The sequence below is a fragment of the Otolemur garnettii genome, unplaced genomic scaffold, assembly GCF_000181295.1.
Source record: "Otolemur garnettii isolate 467f Iridium unplaced genomic scaffold, OtoGar3 scaffold00141, whole genome shotgun sequence".
NCBI classification, from domain to species: domain Eukaryota; kingdom Metazoa; phylum Chordata; class Mammalia; order Primates; family Galagidae; genus Otolemur; species Otolemur garnettii.
In genome coordinates, this window is record NW_003852536.1 from 4,194,562 (window position 1) to 4,212,545 (window position 17,984).

Here is a 17,984-nt window from a genome sequence, read left to right on the forward strand (position 1 = left end):
ACATCCTCATGCCAGGCAGTGTGATATGCATTACCTCCTTAAATTCCTCTAGAGAAATAATTATACTGAATTAATCTTCAGTTGAAAAAATGAAATTCAGAAATCTAAGTTATTTTCCTGAGTTCAAGTTTGGCTTTATAAGTCAAGCCTATCTGCCTTTACTAATGTGAAGGTCCAAGAAATCTAACCAGTAAGGCAAGCTATCTAAAATAAGAATGATAATGGCCACAAGCCAAAATTTACCAACAGTAAAGCAGGCATTATATATTTTCAAAACATTATCTAATTTAATCCTATCTATTCCCTGAAATATTGCCAATTTTATTCTGCATTTCTCTGAAACTTAGAGTTAAGTGAATTGTTCAAGGACACAGAAAGGTCAAGTTGGATTCAATGCTCAACCCTTTTACTCCAAAAACACTCTGTGCTATCTCCTAGTGAGAGCACTTGCCTCAGTGCGAGGACCATTGTCAGTTCTTTATTCATACATCTTTATATAGGACAGGACCTTGAAATCAAATGTCAGTGAAGGCTTACTGGGGGGAAAATAAACTTAAATGAATAAGGTTCAGAAATGCACTGTATTTTCAATACTACCTTTATTTATGCAACAACTTCAGTATAAGAGAGAGGTTCTGTTACATATGAAAGCACCTGGAATACTTCCAGACATAGTTAAGTATTCCTTTTCCTTTCTTGTCTAGATTTCGCATCAACATACTTTTATATGGCAGGACTACTCAGCAAGGCAAATGGTTTCCCAAATCACCATCTCCTAGGTGTGAACAATAGCTGGTCTTTGTTACTGACACCACTTTCCCTCTCACACAATGGTCACTTCACAACGTCACCCCTCTCCATGCCTTATTCATGTTAGTTATGGGCAGTTATTCTCTGCCTTTCTAAATTCTACCTATTCTTCTGAGCTCAGTTAAAATGCCATCTTTTTCACGAAGACTTCCATGAGCTTTTGCAGACAGGGAATCAGTTCTGATCCTTTGAACTCCCAGCATCTTAATTATACCTTTCCAATGGCACAGAGACTGGTTTTTGTCCTTGTATTTCATTCTTTCACCAAATATACAAGGTGTCCATAAAGTTCAAATGCAATTTACTACGTCAAAATAAATTGCACATGAACTTAATGTCTACCCTGTATACTGAGCACATTTTTTGTGAGAGGAACGTACCAAGCAATGAAGATGTTTATAGACCACACATGCAAGGGGCTTATATTGAATTAGGGGAGGCAACTACCCAACAAGCATCTGAGTTATGATAGGGAGCCTACAGGGGAGGGTCCCAATTCAGCTCTGGGGGACTCTAAGAGGAGGGAGTACCAAGAACTCTGAAGGATCAGTCACAGAAGACAGTAAGACAGATGGGTGTGCCTGCATGGTTAAGAAAGCACAACTCGCTCCATATGGTGCAAGTGTGAGGAAGAGAAATGAAGGGAGGAGAGACAGGTGAGCCAAAGAGAGGACGACTGCTGCAGTGTCTTTATTCTGTGCTAAGAGACCCTACATTTTATCCACCATTGTAGGGAGACAGGATGGATTTTAAAGCAAGAGATGGGCATTTCAGAAAGGCCATCCTACCTGTGGTTTAGAGAACAGATGGCAAGGAGGTGAGACTGGAGGCAGGGACACCACAGGCGCTATAGGAATCATCCGAGGGTGAGATATGGATAGCAGTGGGATGGAGAGACAGGGAAATGTGAAGTGCTCAGGGGCCTAAATCTCTAGAAGCTGGTGATAATGAGATGTGTGGAGGGAGGGAGAAGAAGGAGAAAGGATAGCAGGAACTTCATGTTGGGCAACTGAACGAGTAGTGGGTCTGCTGGGATAGGGAAAAAGGTAAGTGAGCTGGTTTGGGGGCTCAACAGATAAAGACTTAGGAATTAATAACCATACATATGGAATTAAAGCCATAGTAATGCTAATGACACCTACATCTATAGCTCTATGCTGAACTCTGGAACTTTCTATCATGCTGCTTTCTGGATAAGCTCCTTCTTTGCCTAAAGGCACTTTAAACTCAGAGTAACCTATATTTTTGACCTATATATTATTCTCTCAAATCAAGAATATAGATTCAAAGAAATCAAGCAAAGAGAACTTGTTAAGGAGAAAAAGAACTAAAAAATTCATTAAATATAGCAGCAATGGGTCTTTAATGAACACAGTAATAGTTCAGTAATAGAAATAATCTCATTAACTGTAGGCATAGAAGCTGAAATGCAGGGGGCTGAAGAGTAAACAGGATGTGATAAGAAATCTTTTGAGAAACTTGACCGTTAAAGAAAGAGTAAGGAGGGACATGGGATTACTGAAGTGGCAACGGTGGCTGCACAAGGAATCACCTGGGAAAACTTCAGAAGTACCAACATGTGGATCCTACTCTCAGACATTCTGACGTAATGGTTTAGGGTGCAGTTTGGGCAATGAGAGTTTTAGAACTTCTTGTGTCTTGAAGACTGAGAACCACTATATTAGTAGAAACATTGCTTCTTACAACAGGTAGGAGAAATTTAAGGTATTATCCTGATGATAAGGAAGAAGCTATAATGATGGAAAGGTTGAAGGTTGGGTGGTTGGTGGGGAGGGACGACAAAAGGAATGAGCTTCTTGAGGTGGTGAAAGGAGATGGGACCCAGGGGAAGGGGAAGGAATAGGATTAAACTTTTCCCATTATGACTGGCAAAAATGCAGGTGAAAATACATTTTAAGACAGGGGTGAGGTGGGAGATAAGTAGTTGAGGTGATTATTACCTAATGGCTTTAATTTTCTTTGTCAGGTAAGTAATACTTTCTGCTGAGAATAAAGGGTAAAGTGGTATGGTAGAGGATTTGAGAAAAATAATGTAATTTGAAATAGTCTTTGGAAAATGGGCCTAAGATACCATCACTTCCCACTTGGACAAATATAACTACCCCTCTCCCGATCTTTAGGCATCTATTCTGGATCTCCTTCTCATCTATTGAAAAAATTATTTTTTCTCGAATATAAATGACACCTTCCAACTTAAAGTCATTCAATGTCTTTCCATTGCTTTTTGGATAAAATTATAAATCTTTTACATGGACTTTAAGGCTATGCATGAGTTAGTCCCAGCATACTTCTCCAAACTCCTCCCCAGTGCTCTGTCCCTCGTTCCCTATGCTCCAGCCTTTGGGGCTTTCTCTGTGTCGCTAGAGGGTACGTCTTCCAGCTTCAGAGTCAGGGGAGTATTGTTTTCCCTCAACTCTTCACCTGACCGCTCTTTCTCAGGTCTCATTTTTCCAATATGTTTCTCAGTAGTCTTTCATGACTGCCTAGATGGGGTCAAAACTCCACTGTTACACATTCTCATGGTACCCTCTATTGAACCTTTATGGTTTTATCACAATGATAATTAAAAATTCACTTGTGAAAATATTTGTTTAATGTCTGCCTCTCCTAGTCTGCAAGCTTTCTGATGGAACTGCACTGGTCCTTTCATTACATTACAAGTCCCTCCAATTAATATCTGTTGAGTGGTGAGAGAAGGGAGAGGGAGGAATGCAGAGGAGGACTAGTGGAAAGCACCAGAAGAACATGGATACTGAAGGCCCTGTACAGCAGTGCCAGCTGCAAGGGTGTGGGATGTTCACCAGCTGAGATGACAAAGCCAGAGAAGGTAGCAGAAGACTGACCTACAGTAGGGTTTTGACACACACAATGTTTTTAAAAGGATAAGAAGACAAGAGAGTTTATAGTAAGACTCCAAACACACTGGGAAGAAGTTGTGATTTTTCTCTTCATATATCCTCACTCCTGCACATGGCCTTACACACAGCAGATACTCAGTGGATATTTGCTGAATAATTTAGTTATCACACATCAGAAAATTATAATCACACATTATTTGGAATACAAGCTATTAGTCCACTTTTAAAAGAAAATGTATAACACTGTTGTTTTGATTACTTCATGGACCACATTTTGCTTAATTTTATCAATTTTAAGCTAGGATCCACTAGCCTAAATTCCTGTTCGTTACCATTTTTTCAAACTCTGCACATTTCATGTTATCTGTTCCTTTTGCCTTTAATTTCTCCCTTCATCTGTTGTAGTCATTATTCACCATGTAATTTGTCAGAGTTGATTTCATACAGAGTGTATAATTACTTTTGTAGTTGTTGTTACTTGGTTTTTTAGAAGTGTTTTAACATCTGCATGTTTAATTTGGGGCTAGGAGCCTGAGCAATATAGCGAGACCCCATCTCTACCAAAAATAGAAAAATTAGTGAGGTGTGGTGGTGCACATGTATACGCCCACACTACACAAGAGGCTGAACTGGGGGATCACTTGAGCCCAGGCCTTTGAGGTTGCAGTGACCTATGATCATACCACTACATTCCAGCCTGGGTGACAGAATGAGACCGTTTCTCAAAAAAAAGGAGGTTAGGGGATAAAGTTAGGGAGTTATCTCTCCTTGATTCATCCAATGATGAAATAAAATCTAAGTATCCTCAGGCATCTGCTCTCCTCTGGTAAATATGAGAGAGGGAATTAAACAGAACGGCACAATGAAAGGAAATTTCATAGTATGGAATGTAATTGATTGCATTATTTGAAAAGTTCAGGGAATGAACTTTACAGAGAAATATATGGAAAAATATATTTTTATGAACCTTAAATTATAAGAACATTTTTATGAATGCTAAATGATAAGAAATGTGACTACTTATAGCAAAGGTTTTTAAATTTAAATTTCATTTAAGAACTGCATCTTATAGAATCACCAATGATAACACAACAAACATTCTTCTGCAAAGTGCATAAAAGCAGAGTCCTTCAGTACCTTTGATCCCATGTCTTCCCTTTCTTTTGTTATTTCTTGTCTCATCATCTCTTTTACCAAGGCCCTTTTCTCTTGCTGAGATGTGATTTCTTTTTCAAGTCTCTCTCTCTGCCTCTCCAGCTCACTCTTCAACTGCTCACACTGGATTAAAGCCTGTCAGGATAAAGCAGAATAAAAGAGGAGTTTAGAATTTGGAAAAAACAAGGGGAAAAATGAGATAATTAAGATTTAATTTTACTCAAAATAGTTAAAACTCACTATTAAGGCCACTGGAATAATTTCATACTTGTTTTATCAATACCACTTGGTTTTAAAATAATATCCAAATGTTACATTTACTCACATATTTCAATTTTCACAATTAAGGGTACATCAGCTAATCAACTACAAAATTCAGGTAATGAATCGTGAGGAGCCACAGATGAGTCAGAATTATGAAAAAGGGGATCAGAAGAACCAAGTGCTCTAGTATTTTCTTAACTGCATTTCATTCTATTCTTTTTTGTTGTGTTGCTAAAACGTACAGAACATTGTTAGATGACAATAGATTACAGTATAATTATATTGTTCCAACTTTAATGGAAATTTCTTTTGTATTTCACATGTAATATTGAACCATATGAGATACATGATCTTTATTATATTAATTTTTTATTCAATTTTTACCAAGACTTTTTTTTTAACTTTTTTAATCAAATGTCTTTAGGAATCTGACTGAAATTTTCTCTGCCTCCTTTATCCCTGGAATGGATTAATGGAATTCCCAACATTAAGTTATTCTTGCATTCTTGAGATACATATGGTATAGTATTTTTTTCTTAATAGCAATGGATGTGATCTGATGGCATTTAATCATTGTTATTTCCCTTGCTTAAAGGAAATTAAACCATTATTTTTGTTTTATTGTTAGGATTCTGTTGGTTTCATAAAATAATTTTGAAAGTTTTTCATCTTCATGTAATGTTTAGAAATGGTTACTTTCCTCCTACATATATATATTTCTTGAAATGTGATCAACTGAATTACATTAAATCAAGAGCATTTTCTGGGGTTTTTTTGTTTTTTTTAATTGAGCAATAATAATAATGCAAAAAAAGTAACATTCACATTGTTAAATAAGAGTATGTCTATTATAGAATGCTTTGACTCTGAGGTGCAGTATGGAGTCATCAATTAACCTCTCAATTAACCAAAGTCTCAGAAAATAGACAACTAATATTTATAAATAAAAGATAATTTCAAAACACATCTTCATTTATAAGTGAAATATATTTGTAATTTCCCTTTATAATAATATATCTTTTCCAATTTTAATATCAGGTGTATCCAGATGAAGTAGAATGATTTTGAAGTATTTCTTCTTTTTCTGTTGTCTATAAGATTTGGCATGATCTGTTTTTTAGTATTTTTAATTACATATCATGTTTATACTCCATGAAATATAAAGGTATCTGATTTTACTGATTTCTTACTTGATCATGGTTAAAAATTGTCTGACTACTTTAAATGATAAACAGATCAAATGTTAATTGTTGATTGTTAATTGTTGTTATATAGGATTAAACAATAGCAATTTGCAAGTTTCTTTCATATAACTAAAATAAAATTTAGTTCACCCCCTTACATACAAAGTAAAGTAAAAATTATATAATAACCACAAGTTAAAATAAGGAAAGACTCAAAAGAGAATTCACCTAGTTTTACAAGGATTGCCATCCTCCAGTTCTAGTAACAGTCCATAATTGTCTAAAATTGTCTAAAATTTCCCACTGTGCATTTCCAGAAATAAAAACATTCTAAGATCCTTTTGGGCACATTTACAATATCTTTATGCATGATGCCCAAGAATAAAATATGACTTCAAAATCCCAATTTTTAAAAATTCAAATTAAATTAAGGTACCATAGTATCTTAAGTCTTTTCCCAGTGGCTTTTATCTACAATATCCACCTCATCCACCCCCTTTTCCTCTGAATTGGTAGAAAGAAACCCAAGTCTTGTATGACTTACATACTGCATGATTATAAATTTGACAGTCACATTTGATGTTCATGGAAATGGTCTCAGTAAGCACTGCGAGTTTTATGCATAGTTATGCTTCCCTCTGGTGAAAGCTATAATAAATACAGACAATAAAAATTTGAGATATGTGAATTTTTCTCCCTTCATCTAAAAAGGATTAAACTTCAAATTCTTTTGGTCTCTTCTGAAAAGTTTCTGTACTCCCAGGCAAAACATGTGAGGGAAAAATTCAATTGTCTCAGATTAACTGATAAACAAATAAGATGACTAAAAATTGATTCTCCTAAGGAGTTAGACATTCAATTCTAGTTGAGAATGCCTGGAAAATAAATTTTTACATTACATTTTAAAAGGAATGAAAAAGCATAAGTTTTCTACAATTTAAGCCCTTGGAACTTGAAATATTTTGATTTAGTTACTTCTGTGCTTCAAAATGCAATTGCCTTTGTGAAAAATATTTTATATGAAAATATAAAAATGTTCGTAACTCTTCCTGATATAATTAATACCACTGGTATGTACAAATAAAAGGATTATTGAATATAAACTAATAAATATAATCAGAAGGTTTTCAACAAAACCTCAGGAATCAACATCACCACACAGGAACAGTGGAAGAGACTGCTAAAGATCCAGAAATCAGGCTACCAAGAAGAGCAACTATCACGAATCAATTCAAAGAATTCAGTCAACTCAGGAACAAAGAACACTAAATGATCCTGACAGGTTAAGAGGCCTAATGCCAAGATAAGAGGATATAGCAAAAAGTACAATGTAAGAAGCTGTAAACCATTGCCAAAGCCTTTGTTTTGTGGGTGGCCTTCTATTAAGATTAGCCACCACCAATGGATGATGAGTAAGGATGAAAGAAGTGATGAAACACTGACCAAAACTGGTTTCTGATATCTCTTGCATATAGCCAATAGTTACACATTAGAAAGTAGTTTTTACTTTTATGTGCTGTGATTGTAATATATATGGCTGGTCACAAGGAAGAAAATAGTAAGACTTTGGAATTAGAAAAGTGATTTAGTCTTTCTAAAGACAATCTCTTTTACAAGAGACCTCACATACTCAAAGATTTGGATCTAGCAACAAATATTTATACATTAGTTCCATTAAAGCTTTCTCTTTTAATTCTAAGGCTCCCTCTCTCCTGGTTTCCAGAATCCCAGCTAATCTGGGTACTCTCTAATTATATTCACCTAACCATTCAATAAAGGCATAGCAACTGAACTCTCAAAAGCTAGGTAAGTTGGGTGGCACCTATGGCTCAAAAGAATAGGGTGCGGCCCCATGTGTCAGAGATGGCGGGTTCAAACCCAGCCCTGGCCAAAAACTGCAAAAAAAAAAGAAAAGAAAAGAAAAGAAAAAGCTAGGTAAGTGAATAATCAAATATGATTGAGTGATAGACCTTCTTAGGTTACCAAGTTAAGTGGAAGCCTGCAGCTATTGTTTCTCCCAATAGTTCCCAAGGTGGTAGCTTCTCCCTTTCCCTGAGCATAACCCCTTCCTTGGTGGAAATGGCTATAAGTCTTGGGGAGTTGCAGAATTACACTGTCCTCCAATCCACCAGACTCAATCTTCCAGGGACCTTTTCTTTTCTGGGAAATTTCATTTGTGGTCATTATATGCTAAGCACATTAATACTATTTTCAAAACATAATTTAAACTTGATACTCTAAGTCCTGGTCTTATTGACCAAAGGGTATTATAAACTACTATCGTAAGAGTCAATACATTGGGCAGTGCCCATAGCTCAGTGTGTAGGGCACCAGCCACATACACTGAGGCTGGCAGGTTCAAACCTGGCCTGGGCCAACTGAAACAACAATGACAATTGCAAGAACAACAACAAAACAATAGCTGGGCGTTGTGGTGGGTGCCTGTAGTCCCAGCTACTTGGGAAGCTGAGGCAAGAGAATCACTTAAGCCCAAGAGTTCGAGGTTGCTGTAAGCTATGATGCCACAGCACTCTACCCAGGACAACATAGTGAGACTCTGTCTCAAAGAAAAAAGAGTCAATACATTTTCCAAAATAAAATTTTATATCTAGTCAACTACACTGTTAAAACAGGAAACCTGTTGTAGTACATATAAAAGTCTTTCTCAACAGCTGGGATTAATTTCCTAGAAATCCTTGTGATAGAAGAAATCATGAATAAATAATTAAGATCTTATGAGATTTTGGAGCATTTCAGGTTGCTAAAAAAATCTTATGAGAAATACAAAGTTCACACTTCTGAACATGAACTTTAAAACTTATGAACATTTTTATGAAGAGCCCATAAAAAAGAAATTACTAACATATTTTAGGCATTTAACTTATAAATAATGCAAGCTATTGATTTTAATTTATAAAACTTCGCTTACCAGAAACTTATAAGCCTATCCCATCTGCCATTTTCAAGATATTTATAATTTGTTTTCGTCTTGCAGCAGATAATGTGCATGTCAAGAAGCATTATTTTCTACGCCTGTGACTGCAACCAAATGCTCAATGCTTCTCTGATTTTCTTCTTACTCCATGTTTCTAATTCCTGCCTTTCTGATTCACTGTAATCCAAGAAACAGAGTAACTCGGATGTGTGAAAAGGACAGAAAAAGTTTTAGGGAACATTTATTTAACCTACCAGGTTGGTATTAAAAAAAAATCTTTTGAGGGTTATCTCATGACAGATATGCTCACGGTGACTTCCTGCCAAATCCTGCACCTCAGGACCCCTCCCCCCACAGTGTCTCTTGATAATTTCCCTTGCCATAAGAAAAGGCCTGGTTACCCTTTTCATAGCATTACCAGGGTGTCACTGCAAAAGCCTTTATCTTTCCACCCTCATTTATTCTCAGGTTAATTCTTTTCCCTTTTAAAATTATCCCCAGTTGTAATAACTTAATTTTTTTTTTTTTTTGAGGCAAAGTCTCACTGTGTCGCTCTTGGTAGAGTGCCATAGTGCCTCAAACTCTTGGGCTTAAGCGATTCTCTTGCCTCAGCCTCCCTAGTAGGTAGGACTACAGGAGCCTGCCACAATGCCCGGCTATTGTTTTTTTGTAGCTGTTATTGTAGTGTTAGCAGGCCCAGGTCAGGTTCGAACCCGCCAGCCCCAGTGTATGTGGCTGGTGCCCTAACCACTAAGCTATGGGCACCGAGCCATAACTTACAATTTTTAAACACAAACATTTTTGAGCACTTACTATGTGCTACTTTGCTCAATGGGATACTTGAGATTTATTCATTAACTAACCACTTAATAAATTTTAAGTGGTTCTTACAACTCAGTTGAAGAAACTGAGCCTTTGAGACAAGTTTGCCCAAATCACAGACCTAGGAAGTAGAAGAGTAAGGAGTTGATCCAAAGTTGTTTCATATAAGAATCTTTGCATCGCACTGAAATTTTCTTATATTACATATTTCTTTTCTTATAAAATCCTCAGGCATTTTCACTACCACTATGAATGTAAACACATAAAATAATTCCTTTTATTTACTTAGCATGCAATATGCAAATAGCACACTAGATGGCAACAAATGTCAAGGAACTAAAGAACAAAGACACCATTTCATAATTTGGTAGTAAAAGCAATTGGTTTTAAAATTAAAATATGGATGTCATCTGACTTTTTAATACTCTCAGAAAGCAAAAATCTTAAATACCTTCTGGATAGAAACTACTAAACCCATATTACATTTTGTACAGTGCTTAATAATCAATCCTTGCATCCATTTTTCTTAATTTACTGAAAATGCTACAGAGTCAGAATACACAGTAGCCTTGCTTGTTCTTAACTGTTAAATTTTAAAAAGCATTAATTATAAAACTTCACATTAATAGTTAAAACTAACAATTGACTTAATTCAATTCAATGAACATTTATTGTGCAATTAAGATGTAACTGGTGATGTGAGGAGCATAGTAATAGATGACACCGACCTGCCTGACTTTCTAGGTCTTTGGTGGAGAGAACTATGTACACAGCCACTATACACATCCTCAATAGGAATATGCAGGAAGAAGAGGTTAATTCAAATAAGAAGGGGCTGGGGAAATCTTCTAGGAAGACTGCCATTTGCGTTGAGCCTCATAGGTTGAATAGTTATTTCACAGATGAACACAGGTTAGAAAATGCAGCACAAGCAAATTCATGAAAATGGCCAATTGTAGGTCATGTTCTGAAAAACAGCACAGCTTATATGAAAGAGTGTAGCGAAAGGAAAATCTAGAAAAGTGAGAGTGGGGGCAGACTGTGAAAGACCTGAAAAGTTACGCTAAGGATTTATCTTCTCCTCTGCTACCTAAAGAGAAAGATGGCACCACCGTGACAGATACACTGTAACTGGAAGAAATCTGATGGAAATGAGTTAGAAAGTGATTGTAGTAGTCTGCACAGGCTGCACAAGAGAATGCGAAGACTTGAACCAGGGCAGTGGGAAAGGCGGGTACAGCTAAACAGGGACTCTGAAGAGAGGGATGAAGCTTGGCAACTGATGGATATTAAAGAGCAAGTGATGGGGAAGAGCCAAGATATTTTAAAGGACACAAGCTAGGGCCGTTGTAAAGATGGCAGTACCATTATTTGAAAAGTAAATACAGAAAATGGTAGAAGGAAAAGGAATGGTAGAGAAAATTAGTAATTTGGGTGTGCAGCTTCAGATGCAAGTAGAATGTCTTCCATATAAGAGATCTAGTAGCAGCAAGAAATGCAGGGCTGAAGCTCAGGAAAGCAGTGGCAGATAAAGGTGCAATCCAGGGGTGTTCAAACGATGGTAAAGTTTGGCCACAAAAGGACATGTGAATCTCAGGAAATCAGGGCAACATAGTCAGGAACTAACTCTGAGGAATATCTACATTTAAGGCTTGTGGGAAACAAACTGAAGGAAACTTAAAATGAATAATGCAATGTGGACCTCTGAGAGTAAAGTATCAGCTAAATGAAGGGAAAAGGTCAATATGTCATGACCTTCCAAAATTAGTTTGAGTCCAGTGAGGACTGAGATGAGGTCGCTGGGTTGGTAATCAGGAAGCGAATGTGACCAGGGAGTAAGCAAGTCAGTAGCATGGAATCACACTACAATCTGCTCAAGCCCAACTACAATGTGTTTGGAAGTGAAAGGAAAGCTACCAGAGGAGACACCTGTTTTGAAAAGTCTGCCAGTGAAATGATGGCCAGAAGGTAGTAAATTATGTGGAAAATGGTCATGTGAAGGCTGCTTTTTGCTTAAACAGAAATAACCGCTGTAGATGGGACGGGGGGAAATAGAAAAGAGGAAAGGAAGGAAGATGTGATGGCAAATGGCTCCAGGGTCCCTGAAACCCTGGAAGACATCAAGAACCTAGAAGAAGTGATTCATCGTGAGAAATAAGAGAGCCAGAAAAGCAAGGGAAAAAAATGAGTAGGATGGACATTTGAGGAAGCTTGAGGAAGAAGATGTTAAAGACGCTGTGGTCAGTTGGTCCTATTTTTAGTAAAGTGAGAAGTGGGTCATCTGTTCAGAGTGAGGACCTAGCAGTGGAGTTGGGGAAGTGAGAAAAATGAGTAGAGTATATAAGATAGAAGACTACAGAGAAAAATAATTGTTCAACTGGACCTCGGGTGACTGGTATTACTCTGGTGGAACACGTTCAGCGGCTCTCTTAAGTAACTTTTTTCAACAATGCTTGGTAGGCTGAAAGTAGCAATAGGAAAACATATATATGGTTGAGCTTAATTTTCACTGGGCACTGGCAAGGTAGAAAAAGTGGAAAGATAAGAACAAAGGAATTCAGCTGGGCACAGTGGCTCATGCCTGTAATTCCCGCACTCTGGGAGGCCAAGGTAGGTGCATCTCCTGAGGTCAGGAGTTTGCGACCAGCCTGAGCAAGAATGAGATCCCATCTCTACTAAAAATAGAAAAACTAGCCAGGCATTATGGCAGGCACCTATATTTTGTCCCTACTCAGAAGGCTGAAGCAAGAGGACTGCTGAAACCCAGGAGTTTGAGGTTATCATGAGCTATGATGGCACAGCACTCTACTCAGGGTGACAGAGGGAGACTGTCTAAACAAGGAATAAAGGAATTCTAGGAAACTGGTGAGATGTGAGTCCCTTCATCAGTCGATGTTTACTGAGTACCTACCATGTACTGAGCTCTGTGTGGTATGCTAGAGATGGAAGAGTGATTAAGATGGATAACTTCCTTACTGTCAGAGATTTTAAAATTTAATGAAGGATATAGACAAATAAGCCACAATAATATATTTTGATAAGTGCTGCAATACATAGTGGTTCTCAACTGGGGGCAAATCTCTCCTCCAGAGCAATGACATCTGGAGACATCTTTGGATGTCATAATTTGGGGGATGCTACTGCAATTTGCCGGGCAGGCTCCAAAATAAAGAATTATGAAGCCAGAAATGTCAACAGTGCCAAGAGAACCCTGTTATAAAAGCACATAAGAAGTATATCAAATCTAGACATGGGTGAGCTGAGGTTTTCTAGAGAGAGGGCCACACAAGCTAAGACATGTAAGGATGGAGGAAATATCCAGGCAGTCAAGTGGATAAAATGTGCATGGCCTGTACAAAGACCCAGAAGCTGGAAAGAGCACAGGCTAATCAGTGGGATTATAACCATCATACCATCATACCATCATCACTATTTGCTGAGAAAATATTTTGTGCCAGGCTTTTTACAAGATAACTGATACACATTTTGAAATGTAGCCCTCATTGACAATCCTGTGAGTCATATATTTCTACATTTTACAGTGAGGAGAAACTGAGACACGGAGAAGTTAAATAACTTGTCCAAGGTCACACAGCCAGTGAATGGTGGGGCTAGAAGTTGAATCTAAGTCGGGCTAACTCTGACAAGCTCATACTCAAGCACTGAACTCTCCTGCCTTTGATAATGGCAAAATGTACAGGGGAACAGGGTGTGACAGGACAGAGTAAGAAGCAACCTTGGAAGGGAGAAGGAAGCCACATCTGGCCTCATAACTATGTGAAGAAATCTGGAGATCATCCTCAAGGCAATGGAAATTCACTGAAGAGTTTTAAATCAGAGAATTACATGATCAAATCTATCTTCAAGAAAGATCACTTCTGGCTGCAGTGTAGAGAAAGGAGGGGGGTAGGGAGGCAAGTTAGGAGGCTATCGTAACATATAAATCCAGAGATTGCTGTTCTCAGAACAAGAAAAGTGTTAATAAGAAAAAAATATCCAGAAAACATCAGATTTGCACTTAGGAACTGGTTACTAAGTTCATGTGGGAGTTACAGTAAAGTAGGGGGAATGTCTCAGAGTCAAGGAGGCCAGAGAGTGCTGGCACTGCATAGACTAACAACATAGATGTGGAAACCTTTAAGGATGATGAAATAAGGCAGAGGGGGAAAGGGTCAGGTGCTAAAGCAGAGAAGTCTATTACAGACTGAGCTTTTATTGATGAGGACTAGTGAAAAGAGAGGCAACACTGGTTTCAAAGAGGAATGAATGGTAGTGAAAGTAGGTGCCAAAGCAAAGCCCTGGAAATGGCAGTGAGGAATGATTTCTCCTTCATAAATGCTGATTCCTCCATCATAGACACTCGAGATGAAATCAAGACAAATGGGCCTTTGCTGGAGGTTTAAAGGGTCCTGATATCATCAAGGGACCACCAGAGTTAAGAACAAATGAAGAAACATGAGTGTTTAAGGAAACAAAGCATGTTAGGGAGCTTGGTCAGAACTAAAACTAAGTTTCAGAAGGCAGAGAGCCACTACTAATGAGTCAGGGCTGGATAAGGCAACGGCTGACAAGAGGCTTACTGTACACCTGAACAGCCCTAATATTTTAATAAAACACTGACATTCCTATAAGTCATAGACCACTGCTATCCAATAGAACTTTTCATCATAAAGAAAATACTCAATATCTGCACTATTTAGTATGGTAATCTCACTAGCTTCATGTGGTCATGAAGCACTTGAAATGTAGCTAGTGTGTCTAGGGAAAATACATAGCACCTTTAACAGATTAAGGTACGGCCTCCAAACATAGCAAGGAATCAACACTAACCTATTAGTCAAAGTCCCTAGAACAATGATCACTGTTGACTGTTATTATCACCAGTGTTAAGTATGCTTGAGTTAGCTTACAGTGAATGCATACTCATAGATAAAGATGCTGTTAAATACACACGTATTATTGGCTATGGCATATTTGAATGTTCTCAAAATTTCCCATGTGTGCAGGAAAAACCTTTGTCTTTAGTCATATGAACATATACAAACTAGTGACTGGGTATTAATACTTTCACAGCATTGAAAATTATCAGCAAATAAAAAGATTAAGCTTACAAATCTCTCAAAGTATGTTACCATACCATATGGTACTACATTCTCTGAACAAGTGATACAACAAGAGTATTTGCCGAAGAATGAGAATTCTCCAGAAAGCAAATTTGTTTAATTTAGAAAGTCAACATTAACAGATTGGTATTCACTTTGTGTTTGGAAAAGAGAGTTTCGTTATGGAAGAATAACCAAAGACATAACTCGGAAGAAAAAAAGAAAAGAGCAATTCTCCGATGTCTTTATTTGCACCTTATTAGACTTGCCTTGGTTTTCTCAAAATTGGCTTCCTCCGTCATTTGCACAGCGTGTTTCACCTGTTCGTAAGCGCAAGCTTCTCTCTGCTGCACATCTGCCAAGCTGCTCCGTACGGAAACTAGCGCAGACATCAAGTCATCTCTTTCTCTGTTAGCAGAGAAAAAAGGACATTCAAAACAAGGAATGATCACATGATCATGTACTCATACGTCGGAAGGAAAAAGTATTAATACATCTTAGAAGAGCCAGGTGGGTCAGCTCAGCATGCATTAAATAAGGCGCATTCCGGAGAAGGTCACTGTCCTGACGTGGGCAGCAAGCAGAGCAGCCAGAAGGGCTGCAGGCACTCACAGTGCATTCCTGCTGCATCTGCCTGGGACAGCAGCCTACTGTGCAGAGGGCTGCAGAGTCAATCTCAGAAAGGAGCAAACAGGTTTAAAAGAGAGAGGAGAGGGATGATGAAAGAGAAAATGCAACAAAGTAGGGAAGGTGGGGATTGCACCTCCAAGTAGAAGTCGCCATTTTAAGAAGGGACTAAGACTTCTGTTCACGCTGCTGATTCTTCCCTCACTTAATTCAACAAACATATATCCTCTCCTTTTCATCTTTCTCCACAATTCTGTTTCTGCCCTCTATTTTAATTAAATTCTTTCACTTACTTAGGAACACATTCTTTTCTTCCAATAGGTAGTACTACTCTGAACTCCCCAAATTCCCTGGTTATGCATTTAACATTCACAACTCAATACAGTCCTATTCCACTGGAGTTGTTCATTGCCAAGCCCCACCTCCTCCTCGGCAATTCTCAGAAGTACCCTAAGCTAAGCTGTTTAGTGAGGATAGAAGGTTTACACATGCCAAAATGCTCTGGCATGTAAAATAGCAAGGATTCAATCTCAAAGGTTAAATAGATCCCATATAAAATATTCCAGAATATTTGGAATTTACTGACCAAATAAAAATGTCCAGTACACCAAAGAGAAAGTGAGGTGGGAAACTTTCTATGCACACAAAGCAGAAACATATGGGATTGCCACATATGCTATTCCATGCTTTGTTAAAGAGCTCAAGTTTTAAACTGTAGTCTCAGATTCATTTGAAATAAATGCTTCCAGTTTTCTTTTCATTGCCAAGTTCTCAACTACCAGAAAAGAGCGAAATGAGTTTTTTTTTCAAAGCAAGTTTTAAAGAATCATGGAAGATTATAAAGTCTGAATCTGAATTACTTTTAGACTTAATCAATGACCGTATTTTTTTTTTAATCTCTTAAAAGGTAAAATAATTTAAACTATTCATGGTATTTGGAAAGCAGCCACATTTTTAAGAAACATTTAATACTAAACAAAGCTACAATTCTTAGCAGTTGCATAAAAGCACTTTTTGTTTAAAATAAGAATAAATTAGCACAAAAATCATAAAATTAATGGGAACATGGTGATATTCACTTTAGAGTTTCCCAAATTATTTGTTTTAGATTGGTAAAAAATGATATAGTTTTTTTATTCTAAAGGAAATGTAAAAAGAAAATAGTTTTGATCAAATATAATCAATGACTAAATGAAAAGTAAAAGAATCAAAGCAAGATTTAAGCTTTCTTATAAAGTAAAAAATAAATTAAATGCAAAAAAAATTAAATTTGTATTTATTTGCCTTTTCAAAAATGCCCTATAACATTAAAGGGGATTAGTTTTATTGAGGATATGTAATCCATCTAGGACCTGTGATTCTAGCACTAAAGAAAAGCTTTATTCTTTTTTATTTTATTAAATGATAGCTGTGTACATTAATGCAATCATGGGGTACAGTGTGGTATTTTCACATACAATCTGAAATATTTTCATCAAACTGCCTAACATAGCCTTAATGTCATTCTCTTAGTTATTGCGTTAAGATGTCTATATGCTACTTTTAGAAAGATTCACTTGTACCCTTGAAAGACGTAACCAGAATCTACAGAGAACTCAAACGTATTAGTAAGAAGACAATGAGTGATCCCATCTCGGGTGGGCAAGGGACTTGAAGAGAAATTTCTCTAAAGAAGATAGGTGCATGACCTACAGATATATTAAAAAATGCTCACCATCCTTAATCATCAAAGAAATGCAAATCAAAACTATTTTGAGATATCACCTAACTCCAGTAAGATTAGCCCATATCACAAAATCCCCAAATCACAGATGCTGGCATGGATGTGGAGAAAAGGGAACACTTCTGTGCTGGTGGGCCATGTAAACTAATATGTTCCTTTTGGAAAGATGTCTGGAGAACACTTAGAGAACTAAAAATAGACCTGCCATTTGATCCTGCAATTCTTTTATTAGGTATATATCCAGAAGACCAAAAACCACATTACAACAAAAAATATTTGTATCAGAATGTTTATTGCAGCCCAATTCATAATTGCCAGGTCATGGAAGAAGCCCAAGTGCCCATTGATCCACAAATGGATGAATAAACTGTGGTATATGTACACCATGGAATACTATGCAGCCATAAAGAAAGATGGAGACTTTACCTCCATCATGTTTACATGGATGGAGCTGGAAAATATTCTTAGCAAAGTATCACAAGA

General features: G+C 37.2%; 1 protein-coding gene across 4 annotated transcripts in view; it reads right to left on the bottom strand.

Annotated features, from left to right (window-relative positions):
- SDCCAG8 (serologically defined colon cancer antigen 8) overlaps window positions 1-17,984 on the bottom strand; it is a 227,402-nt gene that overhangs the window by 160,527 nt on the left and 48,891 nt on the right. For all 4 annotated transcript variants that reach the window (XM_023518537.1, XM_003798811.3, XM_023518539.1 and 1 more), the window contains 2 exons: window positions 15,421-15,559; window positions 4,827-4,979 (listed from right to left, as the gene is read on the bottom strand). In XM_023518537.1, the coding sequence (XP_023374305.1) occupies window positions 4,827-4,979; window positions 15,421-15,559 (292 nt within the window). The remainder of the gene's footprint in view (window positions 1-4,826; window positions 4,980-15,420; window positions 15,560-17,984) is intronic.